Genomic DNA, 18,848 nt, shown 5'->3' on the forward strand with positions numbered 1-18,848 from the left:
CTAAAGAGTAGACAAAACCGACTATAATTCTTAGCTCAGCAATCAGGTGAAGTACAATATAAATTTGAATCTAGTACCTGTATTTGCTGTTTCTGAAAGCCTATTAATGCCTTACTAAAAACAATGCTTTCCTTCTCAGGAAACCCTTCAAATTGACAGACTTCAGATTTACCTTCAGAAAGGATTTTTTCCAAGTTATTTAGTCTTTTGACACTAACTACTGCAATCAAAGGTACAGAGCTACAATCTTGAGACTAGCAGTTTTAGTTGTTCTATTGTTAAACAGCATTTTCCAATCATTTTCCTAATTATTTCCAATTAGCATTTTCCTAATTTTCCTAATATCCTGCCAAGAGGTTTAGGTTGGATATCAGGAAGAACTTCTTTACTGAAAGGGTTGTTAGGCAATGGAATGGGCTGCCCAGGGAAGTGGTTGAGTCACCATCCCTGGAGGTCTTTAAAAGACGTTTACATGTTGAACTTAGTGATATGGTTTAACGGAGAACTTGTGTCATGGCAGAGGTTGGACTAGGTAATCTTGGAGGTCTCTTCCAACCTAGATAATTCTGTGATTCTCTGATTTCAAATGGAGCATCTCATACCTGTAACACAAGTCTACCTCGACTACCTTTGTACTGAATTAAACACAAGTTTTGAGTATTTTTGAATATTCATCAACAAAGCTTTAAGTAGTAGGATCTTAGCTATCTTGCAGATATCCACTGGAAAATGAACAAGCTCCTCTGAGCACTCCATAGAAGTGTAAATAGGCTGGCAAATTCTGGGCTTTAAAAAATATAGGACTTGAGCTGATAAAACTTGTTCCCCTCAGAAGTTCAGAGGCTAGATCTGTCATTAAGGTTTATCAGTTTTTTCAGGGTTTTTCCCCAAGGATCTAAAAGATTCTATTTACAGTGAATAGAGCTTTTGGAGAGTAACAGAGAAAGCCAAGAATTATTTCTTCAGTATCAATCTAGCAAAATTATACGTTATAACATTTGAACACAGTACCTAGGATTATGGATGAGCATATAGTCAACAGAAGAAATACAGCATGGAATTGCAGAAAAAAAAATTAGAGAGGTGACTACAGCACATTCTTAGGACAGGATTAAACACTCCTTTGCAAATAAGAAATCTGGTGTAACAGCTAGACAGGTCTTACTCCATGAGAAGAGTCAACAAGAAAAACATAAAGGAGACTAAACTTCATGACTGAGAAATTAAGAGGAAGGCATATGGGGAGAATATTTGCTCTGAATCTACTTTAGCAATAGTTAATTGAGAAATGAGTATTGTGCCATTCTTCATTAGTTCCAGCTTCACCCTTTCCTTTCTGCTGTTTGCCACTATTACCTGTTATTGTTACTGCAACCAAGTAGGTTCGCATAGCCATCAGAAAGTCCATTCCCGTTGTAGGGATCTGACACGGGAACACCCATGTTTACCCCTACCAGGGCCAACATAGTTACAAGAGCTTTTTTTTTTGTTCTTCCTTTCACGTGAAATATTTTCATACATGTGGCAACCACATACATATGTATAAAAATAGATGTAGATATGTGAATACGACAAATTGAATATCCATGACACAGTAACGCTACTTTATATAAAAAGGTGGAAAACCTAGTTAGCTAACAGCAGCCACAAAACCATGTGTGTAATAGCTTTAAGACAAAAATGTCAACTAACCAGACATTCATACATTCTCAACAACAGTAATGCCAACACAGCCCCTTCTTTATGGGTTTGTGTGAGCAGCTTTTGTAAGCGCCTGTGTGAGCAGAAATTACAATAGCAACTAGAATAGAGAAGGCCAAAGAGAGAAGCATGTGCTGAGAGGCAGCATGTGAAAGTCTCCCAAGAACTGTTAAGTTCCAGTGAAAAAGGGCCCTTTTGAATTTGCAACAATGCAAAAACTCTGAACAGCAGCTGAATATGTACATAGTCACCAGTGTGCATACACGCAATCAACACGCTGTATCATTCCAATAGCATCCAAGAACACGGTGGCTGCTATGTGCAAGCCAAGACTACAAGAATATATACAGACTTGATGAAAGAAGGGACCCACTTAAGGACTTTCCAAATACCTACCTAGAACTGTCATGTCAGCACAACCTCCCACCTCTGAGCAAACAGCTGGGATTGGCCTTTCAACTTTTGCTTCAACCAGGTAACTATGCATAAGTTACAGTGCTGTGTGAATACTTATGGGCTATGAATAACAAGAGCTTCATTACTGAGTGTTCTAATTAATCTTGCCTTTGAACTGAGTCTGTCCCTGGCTAGACCCCCCATTTGGAGAAAAGTAGTTTGCAACTTGGACATGAAGCATATGGTAAGCATATTTCAGTGACTGTCAGAAGATTAGCGCAGTAACATAACTTCATTTTGTAGTATTTTGAAAAGAAAATCTTCACATGAATACACTTTTTTTCTGTTTTTATTAAATACAGCATTTGCATTTTGTTTAGAATAAAAATGATCTCCAAACATCAAAGGAATAACACGTTTACTGACGAGTGCTTACGCAGTTGAAAACAAATCATTTTCAGCTTCCTTTTCTTATACTACCTTGCTGTATGCTACACTCTGGAAATGTATGCATGTGCTAATTATTTCAACAATGTGGCATTAACATAAGCTGCAGATTTAAGTAGTACTGGATCTAAAGTACTCCACTGTAAAGTATCATTTTATTAACATGTAAAAGCCAACATGTACACCAGTCTAATAAAGATTGGTCAAATAATTGTTCTTATGAAAGTGTACGTTTTGTCTAAAATCAAGTAGTTTGCAAATATATTCTGCTACAGAACAAGGACAAAAAAAAAAAAAAAAAGATAAATTGGCAGAATCATGACCCTAACTGACCTTACCTTTACAAGACAGAAGCTTAAGCCTGTTCAAAGATATTAAAAACTTACTGAAAGAACCTCTCCAATCCTTTTATTCTTGAAACTAATAACCACATAAGTTCAGAAAATATTTTATGGAAGATGATAGTTACATTTTTATATTTGTTTTCAGAGATGTATATTTGCAAGTATTTTGCATCTAAAAGCAAGGATCATGTAATAACTTCCAAATGCAATCAATGAACACATGGAATTCTTTACACAGAAGTGAATGTTGACAGGACTGTTACTGCAATTGACTGCTATTGTAAAAAAACAATTGGTTTTAAAATAATTAACTTAGGGAATTGGCTATCTGGCAACAACTAAGCAACAACTTGTGAAATTCTGAGGGTTCTCTTCTAAAATATTGTTAATAAGAAACCAGGATGAGCTTGAAAACTCTCAACAAAAAATGAGGATTCGATTGCTTATTATTTTACAGCTAAAAGGCTTTATAAAATTCCAATGATATCTTGGTCTATTCCAAGCAGAACATCATGAAGCCCAATGGAACTAAGAGAACTCTAGCAGAAAACTAAGAAAAGAATTAAGCATCATTTTAACATCTCTAATATATTCCTTTGACAACTACAAAGAAAATGAGAACCTTCTTACACATACTTGAACAGGCTGTAATCATTTAAGGCTACTAAAACATATTCAGCCAATAAAATAGTTACAGAGGCATATATATTTTAAAACCAGTTATGCCCTGAAAAGAAGACAAACAGAAACTTTCCCTCCTTCAATACACCTATAGAAGGAGAATATAAAAATCTAACTGAGAAAACAGCAACACTCTGCTCACATTTCTCAACTTCTGCAGGCCACATTCAGCAGCAGCAGCACACTCCAAGCAGCACCCTCATCCTTGCTCAGCTTGTCTCTACAATCAGACATCAGAACAGCAATAAGCAGCAGCAGCTTTTCACTTCAGCACTGTTACAGTGACAACACTGAAATTACACCATGAATAAGTTTATAAGCACTGCCAAGCATTTAGATACAATTTTAACTTGTAACGATGCTAATGAGATACTGAACCACTACTGAAAAATATTTTCTCTTGCCAAAATCTGAGTACTTAGAATACATATTTGCAGAGAAAAACAAACTAACCTCTCCAAACTATGAAATATAGATTTAAGATTTGGACTGTGATTTGCTAGATCAAAGAAGCTCTTTACACGTATTTTTAAACCATTTTTACTATTTTACTATGTGATTGCCTTGATTAGCTATGATTCCTCATCTTTGCTAACTTACAAAACTCAGTACAGCTTTCTGAAGACAAATCTAAACTGAAACTCCCTCGATTTTCTTGTCACACACTTAAGGCTCTTCCCAACTGGTGCCTGTTGAGAGGACAAGAGAAGCAAGTTCAAACAGAAGAGGTTCACACTGGATACCAAGAAAAACATTTCCCTCACAAGGACAGTCTGGCATTAGAACGTGTTGCATAGACATTGTATAGTCTAACTTTGAAACCTCCAAAGACAGTGAACGCACAAATCCTTGAGTTTCTTGGTCTGATCTCAAAGCTAAACTCTGCTTTGAGCAGGAAGCTGGATGAGAAACATCCTCCAACATGAATTATCCTGTGACCCTGAAAAGTCCTGCTAATTTTGGGAATAAGGTATCTGAGTTCCTCAAATGCAGATTGACCATTAATGATGTACATAGAAAAACTGACTAGAGCAACCATATTGCTTACTACTCTCTGCTAATATTTTTTTTTTATTGATGTAGAAACAGAAATAATTAATGTTTCACTGTTTTTGCTTGGTTTTGTGTTTTCTAAGAGAACTCCATTTGATGAAAATACTGCAAGTCACATATTGAACTTATTAAAACATTTATTTCTAGTACTACCAGAGCAGTAATTCGAAAATTAGTTTTATCATGATGTCCTCTAGTGACAGACAATACCCCAGGAATCCATCCCTCCGTGATACTCAAGTAAACATTATACAAGAAACTGCTCATGATCACCACTTTTGGACATACTGCTGAAGCCTATCAGCTTTGTAGGTTATCAATCTTGAAACAAAATTATTTCATGCTTAATCGTGAAAGACAGCCCATTCATCCATGTGCATTTTTTGTAGAACTTCCCCTTATGTTGTACAAAACATTTATGAGAAAACATAGAATGAACACAAAAAAGTACACGTAAAGAGTCTCAAACTGTTGAAATTATTAAAAAAAATAGAGAAACTACACTTTTTGTTTTTTTCATGAATACAACCTGATGATGCATAAAACAGAACAAAGAGCCCTGTTAGCCTTTTTTAAAATAGTGCGAATATTAATTTTTATTTTCTTTCTAGGTTTACTGGATGACCAGTGTGGGTTAAAGAAATAATTGTGCTGGGCAAAGCTAACTAAAGAATTGAACAAAGTAAGTAAGTATCCAACAAATCTGGTTAACAGGAAGTCTTTTACTTACAACTACTTAAGTAGTGTGGGTATAAACAGGTACAATAAACCTACAGACCACCTGATTCAGATAATGAACTCGGGAAAAAAAAGCATTCTCTGACCTTTTCATCACTGGTAGTAGACTCTGGGTGAGGTAAAGGACTATCTTGATGAGTTGTTTCTACAACAGAAGGTTCTTCAATTTTATTTCTTATAATTGGTGTTGCAAGAGGAGACAGATCTAGAGGCATCTAAGATCAATAGTATAAAACAAAATTAGTTAATTACTAAGAAATTCAAATATATAAAAAAAAAAACATAAGTAACTAAGGAAAAAATCAGTCTTATGATAACAAGAAGGTGCTGATATTTGTAAGATCTTGATACAGGTACATTACCAGTCAAGCCTAATTTTTCCAGCACCTGCATGAATACCAATCTTCAGTAAGACTTTGCCTTTCAATATCCATTGCTAGATAAAGTAATTCTTTTTGAGAATTAAAATCCCTCTTAGAGTTTGTATTTTCCAAGTTTCAAAGGCAAATTATAACTGAGGAAGAACTATGCTATGCTTAAAAGATACACTTAAGATGTTATCCTTATACAAATTGTATCACATGCTACAAAGCACAAAAATTTAACTTCACTTTCAAAGTAGAAAAGCTACTGTGGACTAGTCATTTCAAGCTTAGAGCAGCAAATAATTACTAAAAAAGCAAGTTTTGTATTGCTACACAGCTAAAATCCACCAGGACATCTGAAACGCCACAGAGAAATTGAGTTATAAAAATACTTAAGCAACACTATAGATTTGAAGGCCTGTTCTGCTGTCTAATTTACTGTCCAAATACCTTTGGAAGAAAGTTCCCCCAAAGCTCATCTTCCATTTATATTCTTCCAGATGCTTTTTCTACTTAATCCCTAGTTTTCCTACTGAATATGTTGTTAAAGAGGGAAGATTGTTAAAGGTGGAACCTCTTTTCACACTACAGCTGAATATGAAACACTACAGAAAAAGCTGAAGTCACCCTCTTCTTCCCCCTCAAAAAAAAAAAACAACCCCTAGGAAATGTGTTATTATGGCAAATTTTCCACCCCTAGCAATGTTTGCTTATTTACGTTAATCAACCAGAGATACATGGTGTGACTGTGTTTCTTCTGGTCAGCTTGGATAATGAGTATCAATTCAAATAGTTGTCGTAATGTTTTAAATACTCTGTGATACCTACAACCTCCTCTAAGACAATGGTGAAGTACACAGAAAATACAGTATTGGTACTAGAACTGGTATTATCATATGTATAGGTTTAAGAAAAGCTATAATGCCACAGTAAAAAAAATATCGTTGTTTGGCATAGCTGTAGGAACAAAGCACAGGTGAGCTGTGGGGTTTTTTTGTTTTGGTTTTGTTTTGGTCAGGAATGACCAAATATACATCTTATATGTAAAATACCAAATGACCAAACATACATCTTATTTGTAAGTGCATACTAAAATCTTCACTGAAACAGAAAAAATAGATAGAGACAGATTCTACAAAATCTGTACATACGAATATTTAAAAAAAAAAAGAAAGGGGGGGGTTGTTTTGTTTTATATCACTGTCTATGGGAATCAACCAGGTAATCGACCAAAGGTAGAATTACTTATAGGAGATATTGAATAAAAATTTTTCATTTGCAGAACTGTTAAAGTGTTTGGGCCCTAAACCAGTTATAATTAGGAAGTGCTAAAATACATAGAATAAAACACATTTAAACATATGGGAAGTTCCTCACAAAAACATGAAATTGTTGAACAGATACAGAACAAATCTTGCTTCTATTTTAATCTGAAGTAAAAAAAAAGAATTGTAGATGTTTAAATCGTTATAAGTAATTTCTAGGTTAAAATGTTTACTTAACTGACAAAGTGAATAAAATCATAACCAAATCACTGACACCTCTAAATTTAGTGTTTTTGCTGAACTTTGTCAGTGCTTAATCTCATTATTGTTATTACTGATTCTGAGAATAACATTGCTATTTTAAATCTAAGCACATTCAAAATAGTCAGTGTTCACGTACTACTCTTTTCACTTTTTTCTTCTCAAATATTTTTCTTTCTCCAAAAACTCATTTCTTTTCAAATTTTTTTGCTTATTTAGGGACTAATGAAATTTCAATCAAGCTAATAATTAACTTAAACAGATAGACTAGATTCTTGAAGAAGTAAGACAAAGTCATTATGCCCCACTGTCCATTCTATCTACGTAAATTCAGGTAAACCAATCTTCAGAAGGGATTCTTAAATTCGTATTCTCTCCACAGAACACATAAGCAGCTGGACAATGATTACTGGTATAGTTTTAAAAGATATATATATATAAGTCAAGTTTGCTCTCTTTCTTAAATGGAACTTGTGATATAAAAGCAGCAGAAGCCCTGAAAAGAAAAAGTATTTGAACATACTTTCTTAATATCATCTTCAGAAGCCTTTTTAAACTCATTTTCAAAAGGACTTGCTAATTCATTGAATAAGCCAACTTCTTCACAGTTCTTCAAGAATCGAGTTGGTGTTGGTGTCTGATCTGAAATGAAGTTTACAAAAAACCCAAAATTTTATTTTTAAATATATGGTGAACAACATATATATTGTATTTTTTTTTTTCAGAGTAAAAGCAGAGAGCACCAGTATACTATCAAGATACGTATTCATATAATTACATATCAGTAACTCTCATTAAAACTAACCCAAGCTAACTAAGGAACAGTCAAAAAAACATCTGAATAAAGTGAATTTTATGTTATAAAGGATTTCCTTTAACTTAATTTAAAAATAACGTAATCATAGCAAGGTAACCTTCAAATTTAAGAAACCTGTATTTAGCCTACACAAAGATGGTATCAACACAGTTAATTACTTACTCTAAGTGACTTTATAGTGGATCAGTGTGAGTATTAACACTTGAAGATCTTTAGCAATTGACTTCAAAATTACTTCACTTTCTTCAGAAAACTAAGTGTAGAAAACTAAGTAAGTATTTTTGAATGTTTGGGGTGCTCCTACATTCCATTTTCTTGTAAAATGTTAATCAGCTACATATTTTGAAGACTGGTTAAAAGAAGAAAACCTTAAAGTTAATACTTAACAGATTTGTTTTGATTTTCTCATGATAGTAACATTCTCAAAAGATAACTACACAATGAAAAGAATGCCAACAAAAATTCTTTATCAAAGTACTTCAGTGCACCTACGTGGAATTAAAGTCATAAACCTGTAATGAAAGTAATAAACCCCAAATCCTACAGTTGTGATAGAATGGCTGTTCTTTTTTTTTTCTCCCCATCAGCCTTTCATAAAATTTGCCCATTTCAGACAGAATTATCTGGTCTCTTAGCCAGCAAAAACCATCTAGATATTAATAAAAAGCAGCTAACAGAGAGAAGTGAAAGATCACATTCATTATAAAACATAGTAATATATGGCATTTACGTTAATATTCTTAATTTTTGTAAGCTGACATTCATTAGTCATGTTGATAGACAACTAGACTCTCAGATACAGAGAAAACTGTCTCCTTTTGAAAAATACAGATATGGGGGAAAGAAAAATGACATGGTTAAGAATTCTGTTTTGTCTTGAAAACACACTCTTTTCTGTCTTGCAGGAAAACCGACCACAAGCCCTACTCCACCTGCTGGAGACAAGCAATTCAAGTCTGAAAACCACTAAGCAAGTCCCTTACAGTGCTGGATGGTTAACAAAGCTTTTCTTCCGACCATGTCCAGCGACCAGAGGGAGCTATTCTCAAGTGCCTAGTCTAGCATAGCAGAGCACTTTGGTGAGCTAGCAGGTTCTAGTTACAAACATAATGCTTACATGAAGGCTTTAATAAAAACAAAAATGTATTTAAAGTTTTGCATTTTTCTTCTCATATTGTGAAAACAGCAGTGATTACTCTGAAGTGTGTGGAACACACTAAAAAGAAGCGTGATATTGCACCCAAGACTGTACTGGCTCCTAAGATGGCCATACCACTGAGCTGGAATCAGAAGAACTTTGGTATTTTGCTGATTACTGCCAAGACATTTTCAAAAAGGTCTTTCTATGAAATTTTTGGTACTATGTAAAACCCCCTCATTTCACTATTATTATCTGGTCAAAGATAACCGTATTTGCTGCAAAGTAACTGTATTTGAAATATCCTAAGTGGTACTATACTCATCTTCACTAACATAATGTAGCATTTATGACTACAGATTATACACTAGAACATGGTTGCAAAAAGTTGGAATGATGCCATTGTTTCATCCTCTTGCAATTATTGACAAGGTCCCTTCCTTATGGTTTAATCGTTGAGGATCACATTTAAAACTTTAAAAAATGTAACTGCTGGCTTAAGAGTAACTTCATTTTTGTCTGTTCATCCTAGCAAGTTACCCATATAAAAGAAAAATGTTCTGAAGATATGTGAAAACCTCTGCAAGTTTGTTTAGGCTCTTCCACCACTGAAAACAAACAAAAAAAACACTTCGACTATAACTTTGGCATGAAGATAGCACGTGCTATCTTCATTGAAGAGCTTTGAAGCATAGATTGCAATGATCCATTAGAAATTACTTCTGATCCCTGACAAAAAATAGTACTTACAAATGACCAAGAATACGCTATGAATTCAGAGGTGGAAATACAATAAAAGTAGTTGGAATTTAAAATAAAAAATACTTCAAATAATTAAAACCAAAATTGTTATTTTTCTTCTACTATTTTATTCAAAGATAATAATTCATTTATTTATTCATTCTCTTAATATCCTAATTGATGAGTGGAGGGGCAGACGCCAATCTGTTCTCTTTCGTGACCAGTGATAGGACCCGAGGGATGGTGTCAGGCTGCTACAGGGGAGGTTCAGGCTGTGTATCAGGAAGAGGTTCTTCACCAAGAGGGGCTGTCACACACTGGAACAGGCTCCGCAGGGACGTAGTCACAGCACCAAGCCAGTCAGAGTTTAAGAAATGTTTGGACTGTGCTCTTAGTCATATGCTCTGAATTTTTGGGTAGACCTGTGTGGTGGCAGGAGTTGGACTCGATGATCCTTGTGGGTCCCTTCCAATTCTGATATTCTATGATTCTATGATCCTATGAATGTCATCACAGTATGTAAAAACTCCAGGTATTTTAAAATTTAGGAGACATGTAATCTCAATGAGAAAGTAAACCTTAAATATGGCATAACCTAGTTACAGACCCTGTTAGGTGTAGCCTTTATTAGAGTGTTCTTACTGAATGCTTACTACACAATTTAATTAATTCTTAAAGAACTGGTTATTGAAAAATACTTAATCTTGTATCAGATATAAATAAAGTTACTTAGGTAGAATAACTGGCTTCAGATTTTTAACAAAATTATGTGAGAAAACATTTACTAAACATGATGCAGACAACTACATTGAAGAAAATATTGCATAGTGTCTTAATGGAAGTCTATGCATTAAATACAGAAAATACATAAAACGTATGCACATTCCACCAGAAAAGTGAATAAACTAGTTATAAAAGTATATACTAACCAGCCACAATGACACTATCATTACGAGCCGGACCAAATTTCAGTGTCATCTCATGTTTATGTTTATGGACAGCCAAATGATCCTCATTGGTAAAACGCTGTGGCAGAAAGTTTTAAGAAACAGTTGTAATTTTGAATGTGAACACAGCAAACACAACTCTACAGAAAGACATTTTGACAACATGTAAAACAGTTTTTACTCTGTTTTGATTATCACTATTTCAATTCTGTATTGTTCGTATTATCACAATAAAAAGAATGATCTGTAATCAGATCATCAGAAACACACTCTTACTGTATTTAATAGCATAAAACCGAAATAAAGTAATCTCTTGCTCCTAACAGCTTACTATATAATTTAAGAGGCAGACAGAATAGGAAACACTGGAACATCAGACAACTGAAAGGCTGTGAATGAACTTATCAGCAATCTAAAAAGCAATTTAAGAACTCTCAAGTTTTCAGATGCATCCCAGCAGTTTTTTGCATAATTCCTCCAAAATTTGGGGTATACTCTGAAAGAAGCAGTAGGTAGACAAACTATGTGCTGAAGAGTCTTACTTCTATTAACCTACAATTCACTATTTCTCTGTAATTTTAGGTAAAGTTAGTGTTTCAATTGAGATAACCTAAAAAAAAAAAGAAAAAAAAAAAAGGTTTCCCCACATACAGGCTTCCTAAAAAGAACAGGTCTACAAAATATTCTCTTACTTTCCTTTATGAGCATTTGGGACCCAAATTATGTTTCTGAATTTTCCCCAATCATTCAAGTCACTCCACATACGTCCCGTATGATACCCATGAAACATATTTTTTGGAAAACAAAATGGAAAGCTTAGTTGACCTCACAGCACAGTTATCCAAAATATTTCTGTGAGAAAGGACATGTACACATTGAGCTGAAAGGCGATTTAAAAATGTAAGATTAGTGAAAGGCAGTATAATACAGGCCAGACACTTTTTTTTTTTATTAATTAGAACTCCCCTTGCCAAGGACTAAATGTCCGATTATCCATAGCTCCTACGACTTATGCCTAGATATAACATAAACCACAAACGTTGTTTATCATAGTAAGTCTCAAATACATCTGTCTGCACTATGTGATGGAAAGGCTCCTTTGGAGGGAACAGGTTCTCCATATTCAGACTGCCTCTCTCAGATCTAGCACGATCTGGCATCTTGAGAAGCTTTGCCCATTCTCTGGGACATAAACTTCTCCTTCAATTCAATTGAGGATTGCTGTAGCCCCATGATGCTTCTTATATGAGATTTAGTTGCCAAAACACTTCTGACAGAGCTTACATTAAAATGAGATTCAAATAGAATGAGGACAAACGTTGCTTAGGAGAAGGCAGTCCTCTTCTGTTACTTTTCATGTCTCTGAACATATATGACATAAGAAATCTTAGTTCTTTCCAGATTTAAATACAAAATGTTCCATTAATATAACATTAACACTGTCAGTCATCACAGAAACTGTTTTCAGAATAAGAATAGAAATATTTTGAACTCAAAATCCAAATAAATCCAAGTGCACTAATATAATGGAAAAAATCCAGCTTAAGAAATTAGTTCTCTAAAAAGGCAGCAGGGATGCCAATTTCATGCAGCAGATAAATGTAAATTCATTAATTTTCAGGTTACTAAATTAAAAGTGTTAAGACTGCTTCCTTTTAAGTGACCATCTGTTAAAGCATTCATTATTAGTATTTTTTATTTTCTGCTCACTCAGTGCTATATCTACTAATGCTATTTAACAGAGTATGTTACAAGCACTATGGGATTTGAAACACATTTTGTGGCATGTATACTTCTAGCACCTCCCATCAACAAAAACATACATAAATAAGAGCTATATTATATCTGCAGTCACCACAGATGTGAAGATTAATCAAAGTAATAAACTACTTTGAAGTGAAAAAAATTGACATTTTTCATAGACTTAAACAAAGAATGCCTGCAAACTTCACAATAAGTTTCCCACTAACATCGTAATATTCTGAAAAATGCAGCTTACCTAATACAAATTACATTTAGTGAATATGAAAATGTATATGTACATTTTCATGAAAACAAATAAGGCAAGATTAACAAATGAAATTGCGTTCAGCTCAGAAAGGGTAATTTAATTATCTTTTCCTTGTATGGATAATATTTTTCTGAATAAACACAATTAAAATGCTAGAACTTCTTGCTGTCATCTGCTTTTCAGCAAAACTGGAAAGCAGGATACTTTCTACCAATCATCATAAACCCCCTTTTCTTCAGTCCCTCAAAATACGTTTCACTGTTTTACTTTTACTTGATCAATGTTATTAAGTTCAAGTCAGACCGTTACCTGGCCACATCCAGGGGCAGTGCATAAGAAGGGTTTGTCATCACTCATATTCCACAGGTCGTTGTGCTACCTGTATTAAGAAGAGTGGAAAGCGTTTTATAAATATCGCAACAAGTTATCAATACATTAACATCCACAGGAGATTTTAATATTCTACAACCTCTGCCTTTTAGCTGTGGTAAGAATCTAAATACGCAGGACATAAGTAACATCTGGACCAAACAGAAACACAGCAGGTCTAAACTGTGCATCTCAGTCAGAAAGGCAAGTATTTGTGTGCAAAATGATCAATTGCAGAAGATACCTGAAAACACCGTAAGACAGCTTGCTACTGAAATGAAAATACACTGTGATCACTACCCAATTCGCTGCCCCCAAAAAGAACAAAGCAGCGGATAATACTGAGTACTCAAGCATACACTGCCAACAGATGAAAGTGATTGATTCTGTATTTTTTTTATTCATAATCTGTAATGCAAAGTTAGCAGATGTCCTTTATGTCATCTTTTACAAACATAACTACAAAAATGTGTACTTTAGTAACATCACAGCCATACAACTGAATTACTAACAGACTAAAAACATTTAAGAATGAAGTAATAAATACTAACACTCTTATATTTTGTGCTGATTTGCATACTTACCACACATACTGATACACATACCTGCCAGATATCACATATAAACCTGTTTCATAGGGCAAGCTACCATATCCTCCTTTTCATGGCAATGAACTGCAATTGAAAGTAGATATTAATTACTATGCCTGTTAAATATGCAACAATCCATGATTTTGTAATGACAAATGACATGCTATAATGAAATACAACAGTTTTTTTGAAGAAACTGTTTACCTCACCAGATCCACCAATTAAGTTTGCCTCTCTCAGAAAGAAAAAGGTGCTTCTACTATTAATTCTTTTGGACAAACTACTTCATTCATATTCTTCTAATAAAAAATTCCAGTACCTCTCATTTTTGAAGTGTGAACTCTTGTACAAAAGCGAAAAAAATCAGCCCTCGTATTATCTGTAAAGTTCAGTGAGGGCAACAACTACACTAATAAAGTTTCAAGGATACCACCAAGAAGAATTAAAATACTGAAGAACTACAGATTTTTTTCCAATTAATTTATTAATTAATAAATGCCTGCAACAAATTGTTGCATCACAGAAGTTTTTACATGCAAATAAGGTCTTTTCAGTTCTGATGCTCGAACTTAGGTAAAATATTCTAAATTATGCAAGGAAGCTTCAGGTAAAGTAGAGAATGAAAAGAAAAACATTGTTTGTTCCTATAGCAGAGCAAGGAAAAAAATTCATGCAGGTCTGCTGTCTCACCCTCCCCTTCCACCTTGGTAAGACCAGGGCACATCTGTACCATATGCCTGGGTACCAATGTGGTGACTTATTTGAATTTTTCATGATACCAGTACAAAAAAGCCTTGCAATTCTATGACATTTCAATGATATTGTACTAATTTTTTGAATAAGGTGGTTTTAAGAAGCTGTGGCCAGGAGGTGTAACTGTCCCTCATCTCGTAATTTTGAGCTTTCTGTTCCTGAATCATTTGGCTGCAAGATCTCTCAAGTTCATACTGGGTTCTACTGCTTTTTAATACTTTCCTGGTTAGTGGACCTTACTGTAGCATGAGCCTTTCCCTCAGCCCCTTCCTTTTTTGGGTTCCAGCAAAGCAAAATGAATCCGCTGGCTCTGTTTTCTGGGTTAGGAAGAATGAGAGAGGGTGGAAGAAGAGAAAGGAGAGCGCATTTCTCAGTCACACTCTCATTCTACAAGCAAGGTAGTATCAGGCCACTTTGGGAAGAGAAAGAGCATGCATGGGATTGGGTCAAGCTGTGCTAGACAAGCATAATAGTAATATGTAGATAGAGTGACATCAACAACTAAAAATAATGAAGTACTGGTACAGCAAACATAAAATTATGATACTGTCACATCAGTAAACCCAACAGTGATGAGTAACTAATCACTAAAGTTATCTCATTTTGAGGTCAAGTAACGGGAGGGGAAAAAAAAAGCACAAATTTATCTAATTAGCCAGGAGATGACAAGCACTCTTAACCCATCTGAAGGTTTACTCTGGAGGAAACACATTCATCTCTAAGCATGGAGATCTAAGTATGTAGATCTAACAGTGTTAGTTCTGACCTCAGCTTGGCTTGATGTATGAAGATGTCTTTGTGATTAACGATCATAAGCAGAATAAATCCATCTCTCCCCCAAAAGAGTAGTCATGAAAAGTTGTAAGGCTTTTGAAAGCTGCCTAACTATACTAAGAATATACACCATTTAGCACTAAGCACAAAACAGCTCAAATAAGCCTAAGCAAACCATTTAAGACGTAATACCTCAGAGATTCATATCTGCAGGGCATATATTACCTGATCCTTTTCTCTAAGACTGTACGGTAAAAACAGCTGCAAAGGGTATTACTTCAAGGAGAAGGAGAGCCCAGTGTCCTTGGCCATGGACACCAAATAGCAAAGAAGCAAAACATCGGGGGGAGATTCCAGTGTCACTTCTAAATATATACATTCAACAGAACGAGGATACTGAGACTGAGATCACAAACCAAGAAGAGATGAATGGCTGCCAGAAACTTTAGAGTCTTTGGCACTGACAGCTCAGGGAAACATTTATGTCCTGCAGACAGGATGCCAAAGCAAGTCAGGGATGGAGATTGCTCTGCTGTTCTTTGCAGAGAGTCCATAACCTGTCTCAAGTTTCTGAAAAGGTGCAGTATTTTGTGAACTGTTAAAACTATGAACTTGGTACTACCACTATTAAAGAATATTAACAATGTCATATATAATACTCATAACTAAAGCTTTAGGATAAAAACTAAGGTTCTTCTCAATGAAGCTTTAGGATTCCACCCTAATTACTGTACATTATTTCAAACTCCACGGACACTTAAAAGCCATTCCATAAGCACTGGCATTGTTCAGCTATGCAAAGCAGATTATTTTTTTAATGCAGGTTCAAAAATAGCAGGGTCAGTCTCCTTTAGGTCTCAAAAGGAATTAGCTTTGTTAAATCTTGATCGTGGGGCACCATATAGTGAAATATGGCTGCAATACACACATATGGATATACACGATGAACAGAAGAGCTATATCTTTATCAGAAATGGCTGAAGATGATTATTTTTTTATTCCAAAGGATGAAGATTTGAATTAACAAAATTGCTCACAAAGCATTATATCTGTTAATATAGCTTGCTCTGAGTCTTTGACAAGTGCATAGTATCAGCCATAAAAATCTACAACACCCACACTGTTAGCATTTTTCTTAGGTCACAATCTATAAAGATGAACTTTTCCTGTCTGTCCATTTTCTCTTTTAAACAAATATTACCAAAGCATGCATTTGCATATGAAGTAGTTACCTGGTTTCATGTTTTAGTTTGTGAAGCTTGTGAATTTTGAATATCCTGTTTATAAAGAAAAAAAAAAAAAAAAGTGTTGTCCTGCTGGATAACTTAGTGGAAAAAAGTTGGAGACAGATTCGTGTCCTGAACTTTCTAATATTACTCGACTGCAGACCACAAGGAACTTGGTGAGATACTGCCTTGTAAAGGGATTCCAGTTAACATCTGAGGAAAAAAAAAGTCCCTTGAAGCACTAAAGCTTTTGCACTTTAAAGAGTTCACGCACGCATTCCAACAAGACCTTGGACATTATAAATCTAAATAGAAACCGGATCTGACAGGATGGGAAAACAAAGGGCTCACATTCATTAGTCTAGCCACATCAGTAAGGATTGTATTTACCTATTACAAAGACAAATGCAAAGCTCACACCTAGAACAAAATAATTCCATGCAATACTACAGGCTGAGGGCCAAATGATTGTCAAGCAGCTTTGGGGCAGAACCTGTAACTCCTGGAGGACAACAAACTGAACTCGATTCAGCAGCATGTCACTTGCAGCATTGAAAGCTAACAGCATCTTGGGCTGAATTAGCAAGAGCAGTGCAAGCAGATCAAGGGAAGTGATTATTCTCCTTTATTTGGCACTCATGATGCTACAGCTGTAGTACTGTGTCCAGCTTTGAGCCCTTAAAAACACAGCAGATGACAAACTGTAGAGAAACCAGCTGGGGCCCCACCAAAATAGTTAGGGGGCTGGACTACTGCATACAAGAGGAGTAGCACGGAGAAAAGTTTGTTCAGCCTGGAGAAAGAAAGCTAAGGAAGGACCTAGTTTCTTTCTCTCTCACACTACATTATGTGTTATTATACAGAGGACAGATAAATGGCATCTTGAAAAAAACGTTACTCTCCCAACCCACGCGAACTTCCAATCCAAACGCTACAGATAAACTTTACACATCTTCGTTAACCAAGTAACAAGCAAACACCTTGTCACCCAGAAGAAAAAGATAGCTCTCGAAGCAATTCCATCTGAAAATCAAAGTCTAGCCTTAACTTTTTCTCTTCAGATAAACCAAATACTTCAGTGAAATAATGATTATTACAATCCACTGAAGTACAGCTTTCTTCTACAAGCCTTCCAATCCTAACCTCTTTTAGTAGCATAAAGAAACCTATAAATTCTCACTGCAATTCTCAGTGAGAAACAGAATCAGAGCTGAACAGGAAAAGCATCAAATAAGCTCAGCAGTATAATCAATTTTGATACTAAAACCAGAACGCCATCTAACATTTTTGGTGTTCATTTACTCTGTATTTACAGTACAAAGAAAAAACAGATTGAAGTGAAAGTACTTTAAAATGTCACATGCCTCATCACTCATAATCTGGAAGGCAAACAGCACAGTAAACTATATACCTGCAAGTATGTATACATGTTTAAATACAGAGAGAAACAATAACAGTACGGTTTGAAAACATTTTACTAATATTTAAGACAGCGTGCTTACTTAAAAAGTAAAGGTGTTTCTATGACACACCACACTAGAGTTCATCTATGTGTACCACAAAAATAGCTTCAACAATCATTTGTATATTTTTATAAGACTTCAATTAAACATCTGAAGTACACTTTCTGGAAACTATTACTGCATCCTCCGAGGCTTGCTTGTAAAATACATTCCTGTAGACAACTTGTAAAAGAAGAGAATAGTATGCTTAGCCAATGTCTTGTTGGCTTATTTTACTGGTAAATGTTCTGTTTTCTCTTAACTCCCTACATGTCAGAAGCATGGAAAACCCAGCTGACACCTCATTTTAAATTTATTCTATTAAACATTTAAATAGCTGTTTAAAACGTATGCAGGTATATTAATAAATCCTGTAAAAACATCTCCAAATTTGCTGAGAAAAATAATTTACACATACCTATTAATACTTGTCAGACTTGCTCCTAAAACCTCTGAACACTTTATCAGCATCAAACATGCTATATGCCAAAAGACCTTTATGCCTTAACTTGTTCCTGGACTATGCAGCCTTAGTCTGTAATTTCTTACATTAAACCCTGTAGCAACCTGCAATTTTGGAGTTGACACAAACAGCACAGAAGAAAACAACCTGAACTGAACATAAAAGGATGGGATCTACTGAGAAGACAGACAACTATAAACAGACAAAATCTGGAAGGAAAAACAAAACAAAGAAACAAACAAAAGCACCAAAGCCCCTTAGAATTT

The 18,848-nt window shown here is 35.0% G+C and overlaps 1 protein-coding gene and 1 long non-coding RNA gene across 8 annotated transcripts in view; one reads left to right on the top strand and one right to left on the bottom strand.

Annotated features, from left to right (window-relative positions):
* The window catches only part of ATF2 (activating transcription factor 2), a 55,393-nt gene that overhangs the window by 27,830 nt on the left and 8,715 nt on the right, over positions 1-18,848 (bottom strand). For 5 of the 7 annotated variants that reach the window (XM_038182425.2, XM_038182429.2, XM_038182428.2 and 2 more), the window contains 5 exons: positions 13,880-13,948; positions 13,215-13,284; positions 10,877-10,973; positions 7,775-7,893; positions 5,447-5,575 (listed from right to left, as the gene is read on the bottom strand). In XM_038182425.2, the coding sequence (XP_038038353.1) occupies positions 5,447-5,575; positions 7,775-7,893; positions 10,877-10,973; positions 13,215-13,262 (393 nt within the window). In that variant the 5' untranslated portion in view covers positions 13,263-13,284; positions 13,880-13,948. Of the gene's footprint in view, positions 1-5,446; positions 5,576-7,774; positions 7,894-10,876; positions 10,974-13,214; positions 13,285-13,879; positions 13,949-16,623; positions 16,669-18,848 lie in introns of all 7 variants that reach the window. The other 2 variants (XM_038182426.2, XM_038182427.2) reach the window with 1 other exon arrangement.
* LOC113844083 (uncharacterized) lies at positions 914-9,566 on the top strand. Its single transcript, XR_003498254.3, has 3 exons — positions 914-2,176; positions 5,234-5,304; positions 8,974-9,566. It is a non-coding gene; the product is annotated as an uncharacterized lncRNA (long non-coding RNA).

Source organism: Anas platyrhynchos, chromosome 7, assembly GCF_047663525.1.
Source record: "Anas platyrhynchos isolate ZD024472 breed Pekin duck chromosome 7, IASCAAS_PekinDuck_T2T, whole genome shotgun sequence".
Taxonomy (NCBI): domain Eukaryota; kingdom Metazoa; phylum Chordata; class Aves; order Anseriformes; family Anatidae; genus Anas; species Anas platyrhynchos.